The sequence below is a fragment of the Furipterus horrens genome, unplaced genomic scaffold (genome assembly GCF_987537825.1).
Source record: "Furipterus horrens unplaced genomic scaffold, mFurHor1.1.pri manual_scaffold_2, whole genome shotgun sequence".
NCBI lineage: Eukaryota > Metazoa > Chordata > Mammalia > Chiroptera > Furipteridae > Furipterus > Furipterus horrens.
In genome coordinates this window covers 71,725,224-71,750,679 of record NW_028327172.1, presented here as the reverse complement: position 1 = coordinate 71,750,679, position 25,456 = coordinate 71,725,224, and the positions used below count along the sequence as shown (strand labels likewise).

General features: G+C 36.9%; 2 protein-coding genes and 10 non-coding genes across 20 annotated transcripts in view; 3 read left to right on the top strand and 9 right to left on the bottom strand.

Annotated features, from left to right (window-relative positions):
• Window positions 1–12,955, top strand: part of CEP295 (centrosomal protein 295) — a 43,853-nt gene extending 30,898 nt beyond the window's left edge. Inside the window, 13 exon segments of the mRNA XM_090265856.1 lie at window positions 2,170–2,322; window positions 4,735–4,832; window positions 5,350–5,449; window positions 6,090–6,338; window positions 7,118–7,254; window positions 7,981–8,161; window positions 8,849–9,489; window positions 10,951–11,082; window positions 12,053–12,113; window positions 12,243–12,407; window positions 12,485–12,584; window positions 12,659–12,779; window positions 12,781–12,955. Of these exon segments, the coding sequence (XP_090121982.1) occupies window positions 2,170–2,322; window positions 4,735–4,832; window positions 5,350–5,449; window positions 6,090–6,338; window positions 7,118–7,254; window positions 7,981–8,161; window positions 8,849–9,489; window positions 10,951–11,082; window positions 12,053–12,113; window positions 12,243–12,407; window positions 12,485–12,584; window positions 12,659–12,779; window positions 12,781–12,849 (2,207 nt within the window). The 3' untranslated portion in view covers window positions 12,850–12,955.
• Window positions 4,949–5,028, top strand: LOC150018801 (small nucleolar RNA U2-19). Its single transcript, XR_016509551.1, has one exon. It is a non-coding gene; the product is annotated as a small nucleolar RNA U2-19 (small nucleolar RNA).
• LOC150018800 (small nucleolar RNA U2-30) lies at window positions 5,196–5,265 on the top strand. The gene has a single exon (XR_016509559.1). It is a non-coding gene; the product is annotated as a small nucleolar RNA U2-30 (small nucleolar RNA).
• On the bottom strand, window positions 12,880–25,428 carry TAF1D (TATA-box binding protein associated factor, RNA polymerase I subunit D). 9 transcript variants are annotated; one of them, XM_090265858.1, is made up of 13 exons: window positions 25,360–25,428; window positions 23,224–23,351; window positions 22,076–22,451; window positions 19,986–20,161; window positions 19,678–19,732; window positions 18,819–18,930; window positions 17,931–17,964; window positions 16,654–16,688; window positions 14,791–14,842; window positions 14,362–14,407; window positions 13,672–13,738; window positions 13,256–13,293; window positions 12,880–13,004 (listed from the first exon to the last, which is right to left on the bottom strand). In XM_090265858.1, the coding sequence occupies exons 2-10, from the start codon at window positions 23,280–23,282 to the stop codon at window positions 14,395–14,397; spliced, it is 912 nt and encodes a 303-aa protein (XP_090121984.1). In that variant the 5' UTR covers window positions 23,283–23,351; window positions 25,360–25,428; the 3' UTR covers window positions 12,880–13,004; window positions 13,256–13,293; window positions 13,672–13,738; window positions 14,362–14,394. The 9 variants fall into 9 exon arrangements, with proteins under 9 accessions (XP_090121984.1, XP_090121983.1, XP_090121985.1 ...); XM_090265857.1 differs by having other exon boundaries at window positions 23,224–23,384; window positions 25,360–25,423; XM_090265859.1 differs by lacking the exon at window positions 13,672–13,738 and having other exon boundaries at window positions 23,224–23,384; window positions 25,360–25,424.
• LOC150018798 (small nucleolar RNA SNORA25) lies at window positions 13,096–13,222 on the bottom strand. Its single transcript, XR_016509545.1, has one exon. It is a non-coding gene; the product is annotated as a small nucleolar RNA SNORA25 (small nucleolar RNA).
• On the bottom strand, window positions 13,500–13,620 carry LOC150018797 (small nucleolar RNA SNORA32). Its single transcript, XR_016509503.1, has one exon. It is a non-coding gene; the product is annotated as a small nucleolar RNA SNORA32 (small nucleolar RNA).
• Window positions 14,097–14,169, bottom strand: LOC150018796 (small nucleolar RNA Z40). Its single transcript, XR_016509507.1, has one exon. It is a non-coding gene; the product is annotated as a small nucleolar RNA Z40 (small nucleolar RNA).
• On the bottom strand, window positions 14,511–14,647 carry LOC150018795 (small nucleolar RNA SNORA1). Its single transcript, XR_016509517.1, has one exon. It is a non-coding gene; the product is annotated as a small nucleolar RNA SNORA1 (small nucleolar RNA).
• LOC150018794 (small nucleolar RNA SNORA8) lies at window positions 14,913–15,050 on the bottom strand. The gene has a single exon (XR_016509537.1). It is a non-coding gene; the product is annotated as a small nucleolar RNA SNORA8 (small nucleolar RNA).
• Window positions 16,762–16,833, bottom strand: LOC150018793 (small nucleolar RNA SNORD5). Its single transcript, XR_016509552.1, has one exon. It is a non-coding gene; the product is annotated as a small nucleolar RNA SNORD5 (small nucleolar RNA).
• Window positions 16,969–17,099, bottom strand: LOC150018792 (small nucleolar RNA SNORA18). The gene has a single exon (XR_016509534.1). It is a non-coding gene; the product is annotated as a small nucleolar RNA SNORA18 (small nucleolar RNA).
• On the bottom strand, window positions 18,138–18,265 carry LOC150018791 (small nucleolar RNA SNORA40). The gene has a single exon (XR_016509569.1). It is a non-coding gene; the product is annotated as a small nucleolar RNA SNORA40 (small nucleolar RNA).
• Window positions 25,429–25,456: the final 28 nt, after the last annotated feature.

Sequence of the window (25,456 nt, the reverse complement as noted above, 5' to 3'; positions counted from 1 at the left end):
GCATCTCTCTCATGTGCTCTTTGGGAGCTTTCATTAAAACCATTATCACACCATTTGAGGTAATACTTTTAATCAAAATGCTACAGGCAAAGAGTTTAAAAAGGCAGATAGTGTAAAACGTTACAACATGAAACAGCATTTCTTCCTGCCCTCCCACCCACCTCTTACCCCTTAATCTACTAACGAGAGGCAGCCACTGTGCAAGTCTTTTAGGTGTTTCTTCTTGTATTTGTCTCTATAGTTGGCAGTGCATTTTAGCAAAAACTAAGCTAAATTATCTTCATGCTGATGTATATTTTTCACTGCTGAGACAATTAGTATACCATGATTATATTTCCTATTTGGAAAACTTTATTCCTATAGTAAATTGTCTTCTTTTTTCATTTGCTTAAAGCTTCTGTTGAATGTCTATCTTCCCACGCTAATACTTCTATTAAGTACCTCTAATATAATTGGAGATTACACCATTTTCTCTGTTTGTGGGACACCTTTTAGTTGAAAGTTGGATGACCTATATCATGCATTTTTAACAAGAATATTGTTGCTCCCAAAAGGGATGAAAATTGGTTCTTAGGGAAGTGAAAAAGTCTTACTGTTTTTATATACCAAAGCACAGATGTACATAGAAAGGTATGCAATATATCTATAGTTATTAAAAGTTCATGGAGTTAGGAGGCAATTTTTTTAAAAGCCTAGAAAGGCTCCTTAGGTGGGTGATAATAAAAGTAATGTCAAGAAACACTGGTCTGTGATGATCTTTCAATTTTCTTTTTTACAGTTCTTTTTCTCTTGGTTTTACTATCTGGGAGAATCTCCTCAATTTTGTCTTCTAACTTCTTATGAATTTTTATTTTTCCTCTCAAATTGCAGCTTCTAAAAGCTTGCTCTTTTTCTTGATTTTTTCCCCCCTTTTTCTTAGTGTATTGCTGTTCTCATGGATGCAAAATATTACCTACTTCATATATTTATAGTTTTTTGTTTGTTTGGGTTCCTGTTTGAGTTTTTTTATTTTTTTCTTTATTTGTTATTTCTGTCTGATATTTCAGAGGCTTTTACTAATAGCTTCTATGTTGGAGTGGGACTCTAAAAGGCTAATTGGAAATTCTATAGGTTGGGCACCATACGTACTGCTGAACTTCATTGGAAAAGCTGGCTTTTCACTGGTGACCCTCAAGTTAGTATTTGTAGTTCTTTTCTCTAAGTCAGTTTGTAGTTTGGCTTCTTCAAAGCAAGATCCTCTAAGCTTGATACAAGCCTGGCTGCTGCTGTTTTGCCGCCAGACGTGGGGGATCTGGGTTGAGGATTCAGACTTTCTTTATTTTTTAATGGCATTGTCTCCTCCATCCACCCTTGCACCTTTCAGTTCCTGACCCTCCTGAATTCAGAATGTATTGGATTCAATTTCCCCAGAGAATAAACCTGTAGTTCCTCTGAGGATGGTATTGCGGGACAAGGGTGTACCTAGATGGGAGGGATCTGTTCCAAGCACAGTTTTAAACATTCTCTCTGTTTTTAGTCCCCTGATACACGCCTTTCTTTTGCAGTGCCTTTAATTCCCAAATTTTTGAGGGGTTCTCAGTAAATTAGCTGCTACTTCTGGGAATTTCCCTCTCCTTCTTTGCTTGTTTGTTTTAATTTTTGTATCAAAGTAGAATATTTAGAGAAGTGCTTAAATCCTAGGTGTTTATGTCAGTGATTATCGCTGTAGTCACCAACTCATGTAAACACCACCTGGTCAGGAACTGGAACCTTAGGGACTCTATAAACCCTTCCTTGGTACCCACTCAGTTACTGTCTGCTCGGTTCTCCCCAGCGGAAGTCTGTCTTGGTTTCTTATACCACTGATTAGCTGTGCCTATTTTTGAACTATATATTATGAATGCATGTTATATCTTATAGTACTATTACTGGTTAATTGTCTACAGCCATTTTTCTTGTGATTCAATACTGAAGCATTAAATACTGTATCATTAAAAATTCAGTAAAATTGAAATAAAATCGTTTAAAGGCCTGGGTGAAAGATAAGTAGTTATTATTTTCTTGCTACATAGATCAAGTCTCTAAGAGTTTAGATTTTTGCTCTGTAATCTAAATTGCCTTTTTAGTTTTGTCTAGAGCTAGTAATTTAAGTGGAAGTCTAATGAGTCAGCTTTTTTTTTTCCCTACTAGGTACACCAGATTTTTATCAAGAAAGGGACCCCCTCAGGGTCTCTATAAGTCGAGAACAAAGTATCCTTGGGAGGCCACTGGACTGTGATCCATTGGCTCCTCCCCACCCAGCTGCCCAGGAGAATGTCTGTAGTGATGACTCTAATGAAGCAGGTGAGAGAGAGAAAGCAGGTGCATGAGGGTATGTGGCTGGAAGATATTTTTGTAGTGTTACTTGTGATGAAAAATGGTGGATAACTTAAGTGACTTTTGTGAATAAAATCATGTTGCCTCCATACTATGCACTTCTGTGTGGTGGTAAGTGATGGGGGGAACTCCGTGTTCATGCATTGAAAGTTGTCTGGATGTTAATCACAAAAGTGTTGGTACTGGTTTCTTTTTTTTTAGGAACTGGGTTGCACTTTTTATTTTCTATGTTCACCTATAGATTTGTTTTTTTAAATAAGAAGCATGTATTCTGTATTAAAAAGGTTGAATGAGGAAAGTAGTTTATATAAAGAATACTTGATTTGGGTTTTTAATTATTTCACTAAATAAATGGTAGTGGTCATTTTTATGGTCTGGACTACATTCATGACTTTGTTTATATTCAGAGATGAGTGCAGGTGGTCTGATTTTTGTCTTGATCCATCGTGGTCACAGGGTAGCCTTTTCTGATACTTGTGTTCTGTGAAATTATGTGTAACAGAAGAACAGCAGGGTCTAGCTGATAGAGCCAGGTCCTTTCCTGGCTCTCAGGCTGCTTTTCTTTTCCTCATAATTACCCCTAGGTTTGTATTGTTTCTATCTTAGAAGGGAGGGTCTTTATTGTTACTTCTTCATTCCCCCTATCACTTTATTCAGGTCCTCATCACCTCACCTTTCTTTCTTAATGTCTTTTTCGGTGGTATCACTAACTTCAAGGTCTGTACCCATTGCTTTTGCAGGAAGGCAGGAAATGGTGCTTTGCTTCTGAAGGAAAGCAAGAGATGTTGCCTTCCTCATAACATGGCAAGGTGACTTTTTAAGGCATTGCTTTCATTATGTTACTTGCTCCTTTTAGGAATCTCTTCACGGGTCCCTGCTCCCGGTGGACCAATGACAGTTCTCTTCTAACTACTTTCAGGGACGTGTTCATTGAATTCTTCAGTGTCTGTAACTGACCTTGCTCCTTTCTCCAATTTTTATTTTTCACTTCTTACCACTAATCAGACGCTACTCTGTTCCCTCATTTCTCCTCCGGAGGAATCAACCTTCGTGTTATGTTACAGAGAACAGTATATAATTGTGAGGTATGAATTTAAAAACCTCAGATTAACTTCTAATCCCCCAACTAGCTTTTGAAATGAGCTGCTTAAGACAAAATAAAAACTTTGCTACAAAAATTTATCATCTCTTATTTTCTTTGCTTAAAACTATAGTGTGTATAGAAGCAACCAAATAAAAGTTTAATGGTTCAATCAGTTATGTTACAATAATATACTTTTAAAGAACTAGACTACGAGAGAGTAAAAATTGCATTTAAAATTAAATTGTATTAATCAATACTATTTAATACTAGCTTCGTTTCAAATTAATTATCCATTATATAGATATTATTTTATAAATAAATATACATACATTTAAGAAACATACTTTAAAAAAATAATTTTATTTATTATTTATGTTTAGAGAAAGGGGAAGGGTGAGAGAAAGAGAGGGAGAGAAACATTGATTGGTTGTCTTTCTCACACCCCCAACTGGGGACGGAACCCACAACCTATGCTTGTGCCTTGGCTGGGAATTGAACGGGCGGGGACTTTCAGTTTTTCAGAATGACACCGAGCCAACTGACCACACCAATCAGGGCAAGAAACATACTTTTAATAAAATCCTGGTAATAATAAGACAGAAAGTTTTAGTTTATATTTGGTGGAGCAGTTTTAATTTTTATCTGTTCAGAGCTACAGACAACCATGTGCCTTGGCCAGCTTCCTCACAAATATTGGCTATTGAGAGTAAGAGAAAAATTAGCCCAGAATACCTGAATTATTAAGAGTGAGACAGAAAGTATAATTTTATATGTATTTTAGTATGTCAAATATAATGGGAAATGATAATTTATAATAAAAGCAATTCGTGCTCATAACAATTTTAGAAGGTACTAAAAGTTTACAAAGACAAAAAATTCTATCTTGTCCTACCATGCATAAGCAACCACTGGTTACACTATGATATTTTCCTTTCTTGTCTTTTTTGTATGTTTTTCTCACCTTGGAGATCATGCTGTCTTTATGATCAAATTTTCTTGCTTTGCTTAAAATGATGACAACAGTGCTTCCCATCACATTTGCTCTTTTTGAAAGGGTTTTATTTATAGAATAACAATGACAATTACAGTTTTCCAGGGGAAAAAATATGTTGTGCTGACTAGTAAATGTTTGAATAATAAAATGAATGTTTTTTCTGTTTGTTTGGGTTTTTTGGTCTAAGATAAAGCTGCTCTATGAAGCAAAATATGAAAGAAAATGTAGGAAATCAGGAAATGATGCCCTCTGGTGCTAAGAATTTGATTTGTCATAATCCACATCTTTCCTCCCATTTTAGTCAAGGTCATGGAGGCAGTGGTTGAGAATCATGCAGTGTTAAGTTATAATGCGGAGGAAGAACAGACATATGTGAGTCCAGCTGTGAAGCCAGCTAAGGTTAGTAATGTCTCAGTGTGCACTAAGAGCTGTTGGCTTTATATTATCTTTTGTTTGGTTCACAGAAGTTGTGAAATACTAGTGTGTGTTCTCTGAGGTCTGCTCTTAGTAAAGTGGATCAGTGATGAAAATAGCCAAATCTGAGCATCAGAAGACCTTCCAGTCTCCCTGATGCATGATCTCTATAGTTCTGAGAAGCAAAAGTATAAAGAAGTTGTTTAAAAATGTAAATGCATGTGTGTGTGTGTGTGTGTGTGTGTGTGTGTGTGTGTGTGTGTGTTTTAAGGTGACAGTGGATAACTGAGGACTTGCTGAATGAGATTCAGGGGTGGAGGTCATGTGTATGAAAGGCTGATCAGTTCTGAGCAATGATGAAAAGCATTTACTACTGACCTCTATAATTATGAAGGTTTCTACACTTGATCTGAGCTCAGAGTTGATAACTGCTGATGTTGGTGATTTGTTTTCTAGATGTTACTTCCTACATTATAGTCTTAATGTTCCCCTTAATTTTTAGGATGAAACACAAGAGATTTATGAGGAACCATTATGTTCAATAACTATTTCTACTGGAAGCTTAAGTAATGAAAACACAGATTTGAGCTTTACAGATCCAGGTAATAATGTTAGAATATCTGTAAATAAATGGAAAGACCAGCACCAGTTCAGTTGCAGTACAGTGGTGAGGGAAAACATTGCTTTTCACATTGTACTGAGAGGGATTGTTTCTTTAAATTGCAAAAGTAACCCTGACAGGTGTGGCTCAGTGGATTGAGTGCTGGCCTGAAAACCAAAAGGTCTGCAGGTTCAATTCCCAGTCAGGGCACATGCCTGGGCGCCGGGCCAAGTCCCCAGTTGAGGGTGTGCGAGAGGCAACCAATCAATATATCTCTTGCACAATTGATGTTTCTCTCCCTCTCCCTCCCTTCCTGTCTCTCTAAAAAAGTAAATAAATAAAATCCTTAAAAAAAAAAAAAAAGTAAAGTTTTCCAGCCCAATAGAATATTAGACAATATGATATTCTAAACATGATTGGAAGCCACAAGCTTGCAGACCCTTGAGATGCTCTATGAATTTCCAACAATACTTTGAGAAGTATCCACTAATATCACATTTTCCCACTCAGTGGGAAGCTATCTGAGCAAATTTCTTGGTTGCACTGATTCCTTATCCATATATATTGCTATGCCTCTCACCCAAATTTGTCTCTGAGGAAGTACCCAGCCATTGAATATTTTCATTAATCTCAATTTGCAGAGTCATTCTCAGAGCGTGTGGACCATAGGGAACAAGAATCTTCCACTGGCAAAGAAGAAGAAACTATTATTTTAAATTCTACATTTCCTCAATCACAAGTTATTTATCAAAGGCAGGACTCTTGGGATGTTCATAAACCTCTGTTGCCTACAGCAGAAAAGTTTACATCTGGTCAAGCACACGTTCAGCAGATGATAGACAAGGACATAAATGAAGCAAATTTGATGACTGAAAAAACAGACTTGTGGGGTAAAATTATTTTGAACAAATAACTTTTGTATAAACTAACTTTTTACTCTTCATCCCTTTTAGTTTTAAGTGGATTTTGTGAGCTCCATGGTTTTATGGCCTGCTGAGCAGTTATACCATGGAAAACATTGAGGGCCTTCAGTGAGAGAGGGGACTTGGAACTTGTTACTCACAGAAGAACACGTAGAAGAAGAGCTCAGTGATCATCCTTTACAGTTCCAGAGTTAGCTGTGACATCATGAGGGCAGTACCAATTTTGAGAACAAGAACTCAGAAATCAACAGACATGAGTTTGACTCCTAGTTTGACCAGTTTACTGGCTGTGAGACCGAGAGCAAGGTTCTCTTTGATCTTCTACAGAAGGGTCTTGGAGATTGAATGAGATAATGTACATAAAGTACAATGTCCAGCCCATAGTAACACTCCGTTTTTCTTTTCTTTCTTTAATCATTGACCTGAAGTGAGCCTTAGCTAAGAGAATAACAAAGCAGTGATCACAATGGCTACTTCCTCCAAATTAACCTCATACAGCTGTGGGCCTGGTAGAAATGGAGCCATTTGTCAAAGGTTGTGAGAGAGTCCCCAATTTTCTTTTCGGTACATTATAAGTTGTGATAGGACCTAATTTAAAAACACCAGCGGATAGGGGGGAAAAAAATGGATGGAATTTTGTTGAATGGAATTTACCTAAAAATAAGCTTTTATGAATACGTTTTTGGTACTATTTTTCTAGGCTTTATTTTAAAAATACATCTTTTTTTTTCTCAAAATTCCAACAGTTGACCTGGACTTTCCAGAATTGGAATACATTTTTCCTAACTTGCATCGTCAGCTGTTTAAACCCTTAGAACCACAGCCAGATTTTGATTTGTCATTGTCCTCTGGGATTTCTCAAGATAGCAAAGACTTCTACCAGGTATGTTTAAGTAGATGCTTGATTTCACTGAATTTCCAAGCACAGTTTATCAAATTTTCTTCTGTTAGAACAGAACAATGGTTGTTAATATTGGTTGCCAGTTAGAATCATGTGGAAAGCTTTTACAAATTCCAGCGCCCAGACTGCACCCCAGACCACTAAATCAGAGTCTTTGGAGTGCTCAGGTAGCAGGGTTTTTTAAAAAGCTCCTCATGTGATTCTAACATGGAACCAAGATTGAAAAAAGCTGCATTCGAGTTTTGTTCTGTCAACCTTATTTCCAACTAGTAAGTATGACATATAAAAGGCTGAAAATATTTTTATATTTGTTTTTTTACTTTGATGGAATTCAGCCTTAAGCAGTTCAGGTAAATATAATTTTGCAATATTTAAAAAGTCTTCTTATCCAGTAAAGGAGCTAAGGTTCAAACCTGGGACTTTCCACTTCTGTATCCTGATATCCCAGCTGCTATACATAGTTTCTGCTTATCAGAAAATGATCTCATCGTGTTCTAAACTCAGTCTGTTTAATTTGTAATTTGTTTTGTAAATAATTTTTAAAAAGTTTTTTATTAATAGAAATGGAAGAAGTGGTTTTGAATAAGGAAATCATTAGTGTGATAGTCAAATGGCACTCAAGGAAGAGTAATATCAAAGGAACATGATTATTAACTCAATCTGTAATACATAATCAACATTTCAGCATTTCCCTGTTGTTTCCCACAGAGTTCAGACGCTTCATGTGAAAGCCACTGTGCAACTATATCCTCCAAAAGTACCGTTTCTTTTACAGCACTGAGGAGGAGCAGCTTGTGTTCTCCTCTTAATGTAAACCTGAATCAGCAACCTGACCCTACCTCACCTCACGCTGCAGGTCAGAGTTTTGGCACAGAAAAAATTATTGAGGGTATGTATGATTAAGTTAGAAAAGTTAAAACCTAATATTTTTCTCTTGATTGTTTATTCATTTTTCTTAGGAATTGTGCCTAGCAGTTCCTGGTATGTCTCCATTCCTGTCCTCACCTCTGCCCCCATTGTTATAAGTTCTGTTTCTTTTTGTATTCGTTTAAATAACAGAGGCAATATATGCTCACTTTGCAATTTTCACAGTAGTAAATTTGATAAAATAAAAAAAGTGCTGCCTCTTGCTCAACTTCCCTACCTCTATCCTTATAGTCAACAGTTTAAGTATCCTAAAATTTTTTGTATAAAATTTTTTGTACAAATTTTATATATATATACACACACACAGATGTGCACACATACAAGATACACATGCACGTGTTAACCTAAGTCTTTCTGTTGTTACAACAAAATCAGTATTTGGTTATCTTAGGAGGGAAAATGTCTTCATTATGTCAAAAACCATAGTTTTTATTAAATAATATTGGGATAGGAGACAACACATGGTGTGAGCAGTAGAGTTGTTTGAAAATCACTTTGACCAGCCTTTAGCTTTCTATTCGTGTTTACATACGTCAGCTTCCCTAAAATGGTAAGAACTGACTTTTGCAGTTTATTCAAAGTACTAGGGACTGTATCTGTATCCAAGTTTTATAACATATGATAATTAACTGATTTCTTCTTATTGCAGGATCTGAGCAATCTTTTCAACAGCTTCTGCCAGAATTTTCTTCACAAGAAGGGAGCCAGCATGCCGATCTACCAAGTATTTTTAGCATTGAAGCAAGAGATTCTTCCCAAGGCATGGAAAATCAAAACTACCCCTCTGAACCAATGGAAATATTACAAAATACAGGAAAAAATGTTCATTTCCAGCTCTCTGTAGGAAATTCGCGGAGTCCAGTCTTCAGTTCATCTGCTGAGGCTAATGAAGGTCATCAGGTACATTTACAACATAGCACTCTGTGTGGCTCTACTTGCAGTGAGTGCTCAGTGAAAGACCAGTTAGAAGGCAGTAAAGAAAGACTGGGCTTTGAAGAATTATCAGAAAAGGGGGTTGATAAAGTGTCACAAAGTCAAGGACGCACTGAAGAGGATAAAAATGAAACCTGTGCAGTTTTAAATGTAAATCCGCATTTACAGGATATTGACTCACAATTATGTGTAAGAATGGTAGAGATGCCATATTCATTAACTGTTCAGAATGAAAGATATTTTGAGAACTCAACTAAAGCAGAAACCCCACAGATCACAAACCTATCTCAGCCATCACAATCACAGCTCTTTTGCAGTTCTGGATCATTTTCACTACAGAACTCTATTCCAGTCTGGGTGAGTGAAATCTATATTGTATAAATAGCATTTAGATTGGTTTTCCAAAAAAAACTTTTTTAAACTAATATTTGTGTTTTCATTTTGTTTAGTTAAGATACTGGTCAAAAATGCATACACACACACACACCTACACACATATATAGTTAAGTATGCGTGTCATAAATTTAAGAGTAATTACTAGTAGAGTAGAAATAAAAGTTTCTAAACCAGCAGAGAATGAAAAAAATTAAAATATAGGAAATATGTTAATTCAAAGGCAGAAAACACAAAATAATATCTGACAACAAAAATAAAGAGAAAAAAGTCCAAATCGAGGGCTTTTGAAACAAATTTCAAGAGAACAAAGCTCCTTGTTAATATACCTGACATAGTCAATCTTATCATCAGAAACCTCCAAACTTGGAGCTCTGAATTTTACAGAAGATTCTCCTCCCGCTTTACATAAATACCCCTTCTCCACTCCCCTGAGGGCTTATGTGTCAGCAGTTGTGGTTCTAAGCCTCACTGCGCTGTAGCGAGTTAGGCCAGCGACTTTCAACCTTCCCCAGCTCATGGCACACATCGGCTAATAACTGAAATTCTGCCGGCACACCAAAAATATGGTGTTTGCTCATCTGACTAAAAAATAGGTATAGTTTTGATTCATTCACACTAAATGGCTATTATGTTGACTATTGTCTTTATTTTTTTTTTTTTTTGATGATCTAAAGGAAAAGAAGTCAGTGCCCCTGACTAAATAGTCGGGTATTTCATTTAAAATTTCTGGGGCACACCAGTGTGTCACAGCTCTCCAGTTGAAAATTGCTGCATTAATCTCATTTGGTTTCAACTCATCACCCCAATATAGTATGTCCTTCCACACATGTAATAGAAACTGAAAATAAAGGCAACATCTAGACCAGAGACAGATTTGGCTATTGGATGTTTTTGTAAATTCTTATTGCAGGTCTAAAAGATGTTATTTCCTTAAAAAATTAGTCTGGCCCTGGCTGGTGTGGCTCAATAGATTGAGCGCTGGCTTGTGAACCAAAGGGTTGCCGGTTCGATTCCCAGTCAGGGCACATGCCTGGGTTGCAGGCCAGGTCCCCAGTTGTGTGTACATGAGAGGCAACCATACATTGATGCTTCTCTCTCTTCCTTCACTTCTAAAACTAAAATCTGAAAAAAAAAATTAATCTGGCAGCAGTGGCCTACATTTGGCTGCCACCCGTTAATAGGTTACGCCCTCTGGTTCTCCAGCCATTAACTTACATGTGTCTGCCTAGCCCTGCAATCCTTTGGGTCTGTAATCCTTGCAGAAGGTACTTCCAGACAATTAACACATTTCACCCATCCCAAAGTGGGAGTGCACTGCCATGTTCTAGTGTTCTTCCTCCATAATGTACATTATTTTCACATCTTGAATGTTTAAAGGATATCATTTTTGGACATGGTTTCCTTATTTACTTTCCTGCACAGGAGACAGAGTCTGGCAATGGTATAATGGAAGAACCAGAACTTACGTTAGTAAGTACCAGTGATATCAGTATTGCTGAAGCAGATTTTGCAAACCTAACCCTTGAAGAAAAGAATGAGGCACAAAACTTAAAGGTAAATATCATAGCTCTCAATATAAGCACACCTCATTTATACAGTAACCCATAGCTGAGAATTGGGTAACAGAAAAGGGTGCTGGTTTTTCACTTCATACATATTTTTTTCCTTACATTAGAATTATTTTCAAACTAATTTCCTTCCCTCTATTGTGCTTTAGAAGTGCAGTAGACTACAAAGTGAAGAGGAGGGGCTCTGTGTGCTCATAGCAGAAAGTGACAGCTCACAGGACATGGAAAAGCATTTTAGCCCCTCAGTGACATTTTGTAACGTGATAGCCCTAAATATAGGTGGTTTTTGTATTTTTTTTTTTTTTTGCGGGGGTGTGGGGGGGTGGAGGGGGTTGTTTTTGATAGTTTTGAGCCAAAACTGGTACCACATGCCAGGGAGCAAGATTTCAAATGCTCCTCCTACATAATTCTGATGTTGTAGATTTCATTCGGACTTGGGTTGGAAAGAACTCTTGCCTTCCTTTCCCCAATGAAAGCTTTTTCCCAAACTATGAGAGGCAGTCAAGGAGCTCCAGGAGATAATTAAGGGAACCCAGACCCCACGTGGATATCAAGTGCCACTGCCTTAGCTTATTTTGAAAATAACAATACTCCAAGTTCTGACTGGATCATAATTTCATTAACTCCTAAGGGCTCCAAGTTAATAATGACTATTGATTTTGTCTTTTTCCAAATCAGAATGGGCCTCACCTCAAAAATATTCTAAGGTATTCACAAGTAATCATGTGAGGAAAACGAAAAGCTTTTGGCTAGGGTTAAGATGAGAGTAGCTTTGGGTGGAGGGATACTACTTTAGTGCTGCTGGTCAAATAAAGCATTTTAAGTTTTAATGATGACTCCCTTGCCAGAAAATTCAGTCCTGAAACTGCCAAACCAAGATTTGGCTGCAATATTTTAGAACCTTTGCTGTACATTGAGGTGAATGGTAAATTCATGTATGACTCTCTTGCAATTAGATGAGTGAATATCCAGCTGAATCTGAGCATTCTGTGGAAGAGCCAACCGCAGCATCTTCAGGTATGCCTTCATCTGAAATGGTTAGTGAACTCAAGGGCTAGTAGGAGTTTCCTACTCAAATTCTCAGCCTCCAGTTTTGCCGCTGGCTTATAGTCCAATGAGGTGAAAATAGCTTTTTTTCCTTAACAGAAACCCTTCCAAAGGCTACACCTATACCAGGGAGCTTACAAGAAGCATTTATAAAAAGGAAAAAATCATTTATAGAGAGATCCTGCCAGAGACAGAAGGATATAAAGAATAAAATGCTTGTCTCTAAAAATTCTGAGAGCCAAGTAATCAAGGGAAAACTGACAGGTATGTTCCCAAACATTTGTATCAATTTTCATAAAGGGAATCTTGTTTTCCCAGCAAATTACTTGTTCTCTGCTCAGGTTCATCTGTGAGTCCCCTAAAGGGTGTGAGTCAAATTAGAGTGTCAGTTCCTGAGGACAGAAAGACTGAACAAGCCCTCATGCAGCAAAGGACTCTAAGGTATGTGTGTGCATATGCATGAATAATACTATTTCTTAAGTATTTGTCTTTAATTTCAAATACATATCTTACAGATTACACAGTCAGTTAGCTGAAGTAAAACACCAGAAGGAAGAAAAAGCAAAGCAAGAAGCTTATGCCCAAAACAGAGCAAGGGCAAAAGAATTTCATAAGGTGAGCAGTTGGCAAAGTGATTTTTTCATGTCAACGGTACACAACTGAAACTGCTAAATTTTATTTTTATTCCCTCCACAGAAAACACTAGAGAAACTTCGAGCCAAAAATATACGCTGACTTTGTACAAAAAGTGTAAATTTTATTATATGTAAGAGGCACAATTATTTAAAGTTAATAAATTTTTATTTAAGGAATTTCACATGTTCTGAATCCTTAATTCCTCCTGAGTTTGAGCCGTAATCCCTAAAAAAATGAGTAGACATTGATAAAAAACTTGGAGAACAATTATTTTATTTACTTTCCCACACACCAATCACTGATATGAGTAGTTTAATCTTATAGCTCCTCAGGAAAACATAGCACTATTGAGTGTCTATGACATCCTATGGAGAACTTCAATCTTAGGTCACAGCGTTAAGAGCTCCTGGTTTTGGTCCCATAAACTCTCTTTGAAATGACCTGTAAATTATTATCTTTTTCTAATGTGTGCATACCTTTTTCGCTCAATCCAGCTGCCATGACAGTCAGTTCTCTGTAACAGGAATAGAGATGATCATGTAATCACAAACTATTTGGTCACTAGCAACCTAGAAGGATTAGCTAGACAAAGGACATCTGGAAGACTCCAGAAATCTAAGATGGTTATTATAAAAATCCCACTGATTACCAATGGCTATTACAAAGTCACATACAGCTTATGTTATATTTATATTGGACAGTGCTGACCTAGGGTTAATAAAATGTTCCCAATAGGCTGAAAGCTAGCAACGTAGCAGAAAGAAAACCTAATGGGAAAATGTTCTGTGGTCATGTCCACGGCAAATGAGAAACTGCATTCTAAAAGCCTTGGTAATGACCATTACACTTAGACAAATAATTTGGTATGGTAGCATAAAGACAAATAACTTGCCACAGTTCTTTTAGTTGAGCTTCTTTTATCTCCACTTGAATATGGACATACTTCAAAAATTCCCCACCTGGAGAAAGATATTTAAAGTTCATATTGGACTAAATTTTTTTAAAATAGGGTTGATTAGGATCCAAACTATCTTGAAAACCAGTTCCCAACTACCATGTATTGAAAATTCCAGGCGTAAAACTGCAAATGGCTTGAATAAGCAAGCATCTTTTCAATCCAGTTCATTTAAACTAAATACTGCTAACAAATACACTTCAAAAACAAGGCTTAACTAACCCATTTCCATTCACAACTTAACTCATGAAGTGAGTTCTGATCATTAACTGCAAAGGCTACTATTTGGAAATGTGCATGTTTCAGGAACTTGTACCTTAGAACTTTCATGTTTTAAAATATAGCATGTATTTGATTTAGATGGATGTTCAGATGGTTATTTTCATTCAGCCCATTCAGAGCAGTTGAACAATTTTCCCCATCATCATAACATCATGCCAGTGAACAGTAGAAACACATGGTGGCCTTTTAAACATCTAATCTTTTTTGTGGTAATAATAAACCACCAAGATGAGAAAGCTACTGTAAGAATTAAATAAATGCCAAGGACATTAATGCATAAATTTTATAAGGGAGTTTATGTCTCTTATAAACTACGAGGGAATTTGAAGAAAATTAAAATCTTACCTGTAGTCATTGGTGCAAATTTCTTCAAGCAATTTACTTTATGGCCCTAGGAGTTAAATCGTAAGTACATTTTATTTTAGCAGGTGATAGAAGATATATTAAGAAGTCTTTCTTATTACATCCACTTTTTAATCACTGAGCCTAGCTAAAAATGTTACAGGTCTCATTGTCACCACTGCAATAAGATTACTGTGATGGAAGCAAAACCTGTGTTTCAATGTAGCCACATTAACAATTTCTGGACACATGTACAAAAACAGTGCCAATTTTCATCTTGAATGAGGCTTCATAAAAGCTGCTCTCAAGCTTATATGTACACTATGTAAAATGCTTCTACATCTGTACAGATGTTTCTGCTGACACATGCTATCTATCAGTAAAAGGAAGAAACTCGTAGAAGTTAACAGAAATCGAAATCGAAAGTCTTACACAGTTAGGGTCAGAGGAGATGAATCTGCCTGGTTTCTCAATTTCTGACACCCTAGAAAAAAAAGAGAAGCATTGGTTCCTATTGAAGTTATCTTTAACTGAACAATAAGAAACTACAGCAATACTGTATCAGTAAAAATACCAGGTTTAACATGCACACAGCCAAGAAAACCAACGATGCCAGATACTGAATTTATATGGCACTGGCCTTTGAACACCCAGCAGGAATAAACTGCTGAATGCAGATACCATGCAGTGCAACTGTGACCAAACTTATTACAAACATGTCTACCTGAAATATCTGAGGAATAGATCTCTAATTCTGCAAAAGTCCTAATTCCTAATCGTCATTTTAGTGACGCAACCACATTAATGCATTTAAACTACAAATCTAGCTCAGTGGATTCAGTGCCAGGCTGCAAACCAAAAGGTTACAGGTTCGATTCCCAGTCAGGGCACATGCCTGGGTTGAAGACCAGGTCCCTAGTTGGGGGTGTGGGAGGCTAGGAGAGGCAAGGCAACCAACAGATGTGTGTCTCACACGTCAATTATTTCCCTCCCTCCCTATAAAAAATAACTACAAACCTAGTCACCATTATCATTATCATGTCTCTTTGCACTAGAAATAAAGATCAGTTGTTCAAATTGCTCTTATTAGATGGAATTCCTCTATTTTAACATATCCGAGTCTACATGTTATACGATGAACCATAAGGAACTGTCAGTGCAAAAAGGGACATTTTCATTTGGTAGCCCTAGACATGCAGTCTCTTTTTTCCAATTCTGTATATGAATATAATTATGGCAAATATTTTTGCCAAGATCTTGAGGATTCTGTTTTATACCTAACCCTTTGAGTCCCAACATCGCTGGGAGGGATGCTGACAAATTTTCCCAAAAGTGCCAACATAACTCCCAGGAACTATTTTCAATGGCTATAAATGTAAAAAACAATGGAATAATTCATATTTTATGTTTTGTTCTTTTCTGTACCTCAGGTTATGATTTAACTTTTTCTCATGTTGATCCAAATTTCTAATTCTTACGCTGTTCAAATACTCACATATTAATTCTAATTTTTACTTATGTTTAAATGGTCCTTTTAATTTTCATTTATGCAATAATCGTCAAAACTACGCAGTGTGCATGGTAAGGAAGCTTTTGCTAATGGACATTTTCGTTGCTTCACAGTATAGCGTTAGCATTTTGTTTATAAAACTGTTTTGCACTGTTGATATCTATTGATGTCTCTGGTGGGAATGCAATTTGTGTTCACTTTTTTGTATGTTATGAAGGTTTTTTTTTCAAAAATTTATAAAATATTTGGCATACTTGTTATCCACGTTGCTATGTGTTTTCTCAAATTATAATCATAGGTTTTATATTATGCTATATATTATACTTCTAAAGCCATATTGAAGGAAAGAATTTATTTTCTAAAATAACTGTTATAATTTTAATGCAATAAATTTTTTGCTAAATTGTCCTAAAGAACACTGCTTACAAAAGTGTATTTACTATATGTCGTGAAATTTTCAGCAAAATATTATGAACAATAATTTCTTCATAAACTCAGCATTTCTCACATGAATTTTAGCAATTGTGCACGGCACTCAAAAGGTTAAACCACCATTAGTCACATCAGTAATGGAATGCTATGCAGCCTTGAATTACGGAGTTGAGATGCCATAGAAATTTATCTTGTTTATATGGATTAGCCTGTGGTCAAACTGGCTTCCTTATACATCATTTCACTGTAAGTCACAGAACCTATTGACAGTGCTAAGAGAGGACTTACTCTACTCCCAATTTGCATTTTTTCACAACTTTCAATCCTTAATAGAAATTAAGTGTTCCACTTACCTCTAAACATTAGTAAGCTCGAATCATATTCAGTCCTACAAATAAAACACCAAATAAAAGATTGACAAGTGTGTGATTAAAAACGAAAACCTATACAGAGTTATACCCAGCTGTCAGAATTATATTTTAGTTCATGTCTGTATCATTCAGCAGTTGAACAGTTAAATTCATCATCTGAACGGCAGTGGTACCCTGTTTACACTGCTCCCAAAACTTACCTAAGCTATCATTCCCTAGAATAGTACAGATCTTCAGAATATACAAAAACCTAAGATAAAAAAATTAGATTGTTAGGTTCTTTCATAATTTTAGCAACTCTGTCTTGTAGTTCCTTCCCACAGATCTAACACATAGTTCTGTGAATAGAGGAAGCAACATATTTACTCTATGAGGCGTTTCCAACGATGTAGGTCTACAGAAAAAGCCCCATCGGGATAGACCTCAACCAATATTTACACTTACTAATAGATATAAGCAATTCTAAGACTCCACAGGAAGACAAGTTACTGGAACTGATCTGCTCCAGCCATTTCAAGTTCAGAACTGTAATAAAAATAGTCAAACATCCTCCCATTTACAATAAATTTAAAGAAATCATCCCATAAAATTAATCACATAAGATTTTAACACAGCTTTGAAGATTATATACAGAAAAAAGGTGCAAAATGCCAAGTATTTACTATACATAATCCAAAAGAAAAATATCCATGTATAAATTGAAGTCTTGATTTTTATGAACTTTGATCCTGCAATGTTTTGCCTATGGAATTCCCAGATTATACAGCAAAATATTTAACTGAATTTTTGCCTCAGAATTAAAGATCTATATAAAAATCTTCTCAGCTACTTGATATCAAGTATAAAAATACAGAAAAGAATTTTAATGTGGCTATAATTTATATTCTTTCCATTTGAAAATTTTATACCATCTAAACTTTCGTGAAAGCTTTTGTCCTGTGTAGTCATCTCCAGCATTACAGTATTAAACCTATCTCATTTTAGATCATGTATTAATTTTAATTACATGCATGAAGTGGGACTATCCAAAATTCTGATTATTGCTATAGACCAACTGACAGTTTTGGGACCCTTTTCTGTAAGTAAAGTGAAGCTGGTACAGTGTCACTATGAGATAGTGTTTCCTAAGATTCATTTTCTGAAATCATGTCATAAACAAATTGAAAGTTTGCACAAAGTCTTTTTAATAATGAAACCTGTAGAGGTTCAGGTTATCTGAAAATGCGTACATTTGAACAAATGATCCAAATAAGACATACCTTTTAGTCCTCACATTGTTTTCAACATAAAGCCCTAATTTAAAAAAAAAAAAAAAGTCACCTTTGTTTCACATCAACATTAAAATTAGAATATTAAATCAGTATAGTTGAGATTTCCTTATATACTGTGCTTTTTAACTACCAATTCTACAGTTTTGGAACCAACATTTTTATCAATGCCCTATCACTTTAATTTGTTTTAGGTATCATGTTCCTTCTTATATGTATCAAAACTCATACTGAACAATGAGTTCTGGGTTGCAAAAGAGGATTTATTTTTTGCACCTGTATGTTAGTCTTTGCCCACAAATTAAACAAAAACAAACACAAGTGCTATCGTAAAATGTAGCAGCTTAACAGTTAATATTCAGTGGTGACAAAAGACAATGATAGTTAAAACATTCTACACTGTTAGGAGGGGGAAATTAAGTTCTTATCAGTACTAAACATGACACTAAAGGTCTTTTCCCGAATAAAACTGGGATAAAAATACAATAGGGAGTTTCAGATATCCCAAGGGCGACTAGTTATCATTTATTAGTGATTAAGACTTTTTTTTAGGATTACAATCTCTTCACTTTGTTTCAATGCCCAAATGATAGCTTTAAGCCCTCTTACCCTGAAATAAACAAGTATAGGCAAAAATAGCAGGACCCTTTTTATTCTTTTATAAATTATTTCTGCTATGAAAGCCTCAATTTTTTGTACATCAAAAATTTCATTTTTAAAATGTTTTTTTTCTAATAATTACTTCTTATTCTTTAGCAGTTTATTTCACAAGTTTGTTTAGAGATTCTTATTTTTGCCTTAGCAGCTTTATCACTGGCCTGGCATATATACTCACATCTTTTACCTTCTATAAAGTTTCTTTTTCTGTACTCTCTTTACCTTGACATTCATATTCCTGTCTCCTTTTCAGGTCTTTCTGTCTTCTGTCCAGTGTTTTCGCGCTTTGATACTCTCTTTTTAGAGAAAGCAGCTTCTTCAGTATATTCTTGTTCTAAATACACATTCATCTTCTTTGGTAATTCAGAACTTACTATGAAGAAACTATTCTCCTACATAAAAGATACCAATATTAAGCAATAACTAAAACTTTAATGCTTTAGTAATTGCACATAATTGAGCTCTCTACACTAGGTGACTGCAACATGGAGACTAGATCTAGATGTTAAAAATCCAATTCTGCTTTTATTCTCATTGATATCCTAGTAGCAATGCCACATATAAAATTTAATAATAAGCCCTGGCTGGTGCATCGAGTGCTGGCCTGCAAACTGAAAGGTTGATGGTTCAATTCTCAGTCAAGGCACATGCCTGGGTTGTGGGCCAGGTTCCTCGCCCCCATCCCCACCCTCAAGTAAAATTTTTTTAAAAAAGATTTTATTTTTAAAGCAATGGGAAGAGGGGGAGAGAAGGAAACATCAGTGTGTGAGATACCAACCAGTTGCCTCTCCCATGCCTCCAACTAGGGACCTGGCCTGCAGCCTAGGCATGTGCTCTGACTGGGAACCAAACTGGTGACTCCTTAAGTTTGCAGGCTGGTGCCCAGTCCACTGCACCACACCAACCAGAGCTAAGTAAATAAAATCTTAAAATATAAAAATAAAAATAAAAACTTAATAGTATTGAAAAGTCCATGTCACACTCAACTATACAGACTCTTAAGATAATGCCTACTGGATAAAATTATTCCTGTACTAACTGCTGCCCTCCCAAAAGGAAATAGGATAAAAATGTCACTTACCACCAGTTTGATATCACATTCATCATGTTCAAGGTTTGTTGCATCCTCATCTCCTCTGTAATATTAAATATATTTCTCATCATTCAGATGACTAAATGGTCTATAACCCAATTAGTATTATATGGTCAGGACATACACCCAAAATTAGCTCTCATGGGACAAGCTCATATAGCTCAACTGTAATAGCCCAAATGACCTATTGTATCTTTGCTCCCATCACAAACCAATAGCATATGGGTAAATTAACAAAATTTAAAAACATTTAATTTGATAACACCTGTGACCAAAATTTGACATGATTAACTTACACTGGCTCTTCAATAGGAGAGAGAGATCCATCGTCATCCAAGAATTTATATCTACGACTATCAAGGTCTTCTTTTTCTAAATCTTCACCAACGTTCATCTGTTTTAAGGATTCCTTGAGGTGGTATTCATATTTCAGTTTTTCAAGGTAGTTGAAAAATCCTCTTGCCACTGCTTGCTACATTATCAGAAAAATTATTATGTCATGCCTTATAAAATTAATTTCCTCAATCGCTCAGCAGATTCCTATGTTCCAAAAGGGCAAGGATCCCCTTACCAAGATTTTAGTGTACTTGATTTAACTACTTTGCCATATGCAGCTCACATGTAATACACAGAAAATGCTGGTGGTAAAAAGGATTTACTGCTACCTAGCAAGTTATTAAACTTACTGAAGTTGGAAGAAAACCAATCACAAATCTTGTGCTGTTTAGGAATTAAACAAATGTCTAATGTTTATTATAATCACCTTAAAACACAAATTAACTAGTCTTAATCCATTCAAATAAATCAGATTTTAAATCAAGGAATATTAACAGTGCAAACACTTCCAGTGAAGATAGGGAAACATGGCTTGCCTCCTTGCACAACATCAAAATTACAACTATAGAACCACCACCTTTCAGAACCATCAGAAATCAAGTTGAATGGAAGTCTGACAACTGCAAATTAAAGAAACTACATTCCATCCAGACTGGTAGAGAGGTAGAGACAAGGAACAGGCTGGTCCTAGATACATGTGTGGTAGATAAAAATTTGGGAGGAACATCTCAGGAGCAAGGAGTCCTAGCCCCACACCAAGACCCCCAGCCAGGGTTCCAATGGCAGGAAGATAAGTGCCCCTAATTTCTGGCTGCAAAAACCAGTGGGGATTGAGTTAGTGGAAGAAACTGCTGGAATCCTAAGCAGTTCCTATTCAAGAACCCACACTCGGACTTAGACTCACTCCCCCTGAGCTCCAGCACTGGGTAGCAGTGTGAAAGGCACCAGCGGCGTACAGGGAGGAACTAAAGTGTCTGGCATCAAGGCAAGAGCTGGGGGACAGCTTTCTGCCAGACAGAAAGACGGGCAGAGGCCACTGTCCCTTTTCTGAACCCTCCCGCCATAGAGCTGGCAGGTTGGTGCCATATCTGAGACTCCATCAACCTGGCTAACACTGTCTGCCCTGCCCTGGAGATCCCCCAGGACTCTGTCCCACCTAACTCCATATGAATGGCTGGTCCTCAGTAAGCCTCCAGCCCCAAATCTACAACCTAGATAACTATCCGGCAAAGCTATCCTTTACAATCGAAGGGCAGATCAAGAGCTTCCCAGACAAGAAAAACCTAAAGGAGTTCATCACCACCAAACCATTATTATATGAAATGTTAAAGGGATTAAGGAAAAAGATCAAAACTATGAACAATAAAATGACAACAAATACATTAACAACTGAATCTAAAAAATAAACTAATCAAGACTGACCGTGACCAGAGGGGAGTGGGGAATGGGATAATGGCAGAAAGAAGAGGGACTAGTCAAAGAACATGTATAAATGATGGAAATGGTTAACAGTGTGAGGACTGTCTGTGGGAGCAGGGGGTAGGCTGGACAGAGGGCAGAAGAGAAGAGGGAATGGGACAACTGTAATAGAATAATAAAAAAAATTTAATAGATAATAAGTCAGGGACATCTACAGTATTCCCTCGCTTATCGCGGGTATTACGTTCTAGACCCCACCACAATGGGTGAAAATCTGCGAAGTAGCAACCTTACATTTATTTTAGTATTTATATATATTTCAAGGCTTTATAAACCCTTCCCACACACTTACAAACCATTCCCAGTCCCTTAACCTTTCCCACTTTTATAAACACTACTTATGTTCTTAAACATATTCTACACTCTTAAACCTACTAACTTTAACAACATACGTACACAGTAATGCAAAATCCCACGATATAGCAAAAAATAATATATTTTTAAAAATCCCGTGATATAGTGAGGCCGTGGTAAGTGAACCGTGATATAGAGAGGGACTACTGTAAATTCTAAGTGACCAACGAATCATTTCAGGCACTTTAGCTATAGTACCCCACGTATACTGACTCACCTCAAAGGTTAAAATTTTTCTCCAAGGAAGTGATTTTCTTCCATTCTCTGATTCTAAAAATGGTAACTGGGGTCTTTTATCTTTAAATTGTTTCTTAGTTATTCGTGACCTAGTGCTTTTCCTTCCTTCTGGTCTTCCCCTTGGTCTTCCTGTTGGCTTATATTTCTTCTTTTTACGTTTCTTTTTCTTGAATCTTTCAAAAATAGCTTTCAAAGTCAATGGTCTTGGTTCTAAAGATGAGTCACTGGATGAATCTCTTGCTTGAACTCTTTCAAGAGAATGATCACATTTTTTAACAGCATTTCTTTGTCTCCTTTTCGGTGAGTAAGGAACACACTGAGTTTTAAATAAGCTGCTACCAGAGGAAGAGTTATCGCTAAAAAAAAAAAGGAAAAAATTGTTTTCCTCATGTAACTAAAAGCTTATTACCAATAATGTACTTTTCTTCCACAGCCAAGGCAGGAAAACATGCTGAGGATAATTTTTTAAAAGATGGGCTCAGTACTACTAGCCAACCACTTAGTTCTGGCCTAGTCACTCTTACCTAAAATGGCCCAAAATGCCATAGCACTTACCAAATAATCTTGAGAAAATACAAGTTCCACACAAGCAGTCTTGTTCACTGCTAGAGATTCCTCTAAATAAAACAAAGCTTCCTCTACACAAAACAAGAGATGCCTGATAGATATTTGATGTGAATATCCCAGATATGCTGACTTGATATCCCAGTGAAATCAATGGATGAGGTAAGGAGTTATCTCCATCATGTACACAAGCCAGCATCCTTGATAATGGGCAATTTCAGACCAAGCTGAATTTTAAGCAAGAGTCTATACTGATGTCCATTTTCTTGTTATAAAATTACAGTGACTTAGTCAAGATGTAATAACAAGATTGTCCATAGAAAACACTTGTTTCCCTGGGTTAAGGGTGTGTCTCCCTGTTAAGGACACAAGTAGATAAACTTTGAAGTTCTGTGTAAAGCAGGTTTTTCTTTTCTTTCCTAATCCTTAGAAATTACCTTTACCACCACTCTTTATCTACAATAATTTGTTTTCCCAGTAATTCAAACAGTAAACATTACCTCTGAATCTAGTGTTTTCTAATAAAAATTTGATGGCTGCTATCAACATGAGAAATGCACTTACCTTTGATTTTCAATTTCCATAGCTGAATCAGATGCTGTTATACAGTCCAAAGAATCCATCGCTGATATGTATTCTCCAAGTCTCTCTTAAAACTTATCCGTCTCTTGTTCTTTGCTTTCACCAAATTTCTGACAACGTAACAGTACACATACATGTAGTTTCTATGAATAAGTAAGCACAAACAGCTAGTATGCAAGCAATGCAAAAGCTGATGTAGAAGTTGCCATTACATGTAAATGAAGGCACAACCATTTAAGGCCTTTAACATTTTCATGCAGGAACCATCTATTTCAGAACAAATTCTAAAATCTAGAAATTTTACTGACAGGTTCTATCTTCCAGTTGTGCCTCTAAGGCTATGCAGTAGAACCAGATTCTAGAAAAGAAATGTCATTCCCCCCTAAATATATCAAATATCTTTATATGACAGTAAAAAATACCACTTAAAATTTTTTCTCATTATCCATATATTGTGCCATTACATGTATTAATGTATCATTTTCCAAAAGCAGACAGTAACTCCTAGCAAAATTTTACATATAAAACCAGAAGACTGTGTGGCCTCAGTCGTCGTCGTCGGCGGCAGCCGTCCGTCTCGAGAGACGATGGTGTAGCTTCTTAAGAGTCTATCTGCACCGCCGAGAATGGCTGTGCAGTCCGACTCGGGAGTGACACGGTATCTGTCTCCTCCCGTGTTGAATCGACATCTTGCGATGACGCTGGAGTGTCCTCTCCAGTGAAGCTGAAGCTACAGAGCCTGGGCAGGGTGATATGGAGGGTCTGCTGTTGCCCATGCAGCAGACCCCCCCTCTCTTCGCAGCTGAGGGATCCAAGGGAAAGACGGAGTCAATACAGCTTGGCTTCAGGTGGCCTCAGTACACCAGGAGAAATACACCATGATTTACTATCTCAATAAAACACACCTTTTAATTAACTGGTCTAGGATTTTCATTTACTGCACTTTCCCATTCATACTGTGATCCAACGAAGTCACTGTGAAACCTCTTTCCTGGCATATCTCTTTGCCATTATGGATATTAATTTTAAGTTTCTGAATTCTCAAACTTCAACGAAAGGCTAGAACAATGATGTCCTTCATCTTCCTTTTTAAAAAAGAATCCTTAAATATTTTACAACTGTTTTGGGCAGAATTTAAAATAAAGATGACATCTTAATTTAAAACTGCACCTCCCTTATAGAGGATGTCGTCATTCTTCCATTTTTGTTTTGCTCATAATGTAACATACTTGAGAATGACCAGTGAGTACAGATGAAAGGAATATTAGAATTTAACAGCAAAATATTTCAAATATAGAAAATCAGTAAGCTCACAGAGATCTTACATTTTCAAAATGTCCAATGGGCTCCTGTGTAATTTCATGGTTTTATTGTAGGTTTATTTTTAAGGCAAATGTCAAACTATGTCATGAAATGCTCAGAAATGAAATACAACAAATTTAGGTTAAATGGCAGTGGTGATTATTTCTGAGGCTAATTAAAAAATATATATTACAACTTTATGAGAATATAGTTAACTCAAAAAAATCATTTTTAAGTAATTTAGAAAGCATTCCCACTTAAGTACCCCTTCCTGTTAAGGAGATTTTGCGAGGCCACGTGGCCAGACAGTGCGCTTTACCAGCGCTAACAATACCTCTCCGACCACTTCCTGTGTGTCCTTGGGGCGACTGTCTCCAGGAAGCACCTAACCTCAGGCAGAGTAATGGCTTGTTACCTCGCACTTACATGACTAATTCACAACACCTGCACTTGTCTGAAACCTTTACAAATCACCCTGGATCACGCCCCAACTATAATCGTTTTACGCGTGGGTCGCAATCCAACACTAGACCCGAAGGCCACACGACCGCGAGCCCTCCAACTTCAGGGCCTGACTTCTACGGCTCGAACCTCCCGAGCAACACTGGGGTCCCGAGAAAGGCTAGAAGCGCAACCACCAGGCCTCGGCGGCCTTGTCCCCTCCCTTATTCATCAAACTAAGCGAATGGCTGCCACCCACTAGCACCGGCTTAGTACCGGCCTCAGCTGCGTACTCGCCGCCTGCAACCCAAGCCCCGGAGGTCTGCACCGTGCAGCCGCCCGACCCCAGCATTCCACCAGGAAACAACCCCCTACCTCTGCCACTGCGCCGGAGAAAAAGGACGGAGCCAACCGCGCGACCCAGCTAAAAGTCGAGAAAAAATCTCGCGATAACCATTTAGCTCAGGCGAGA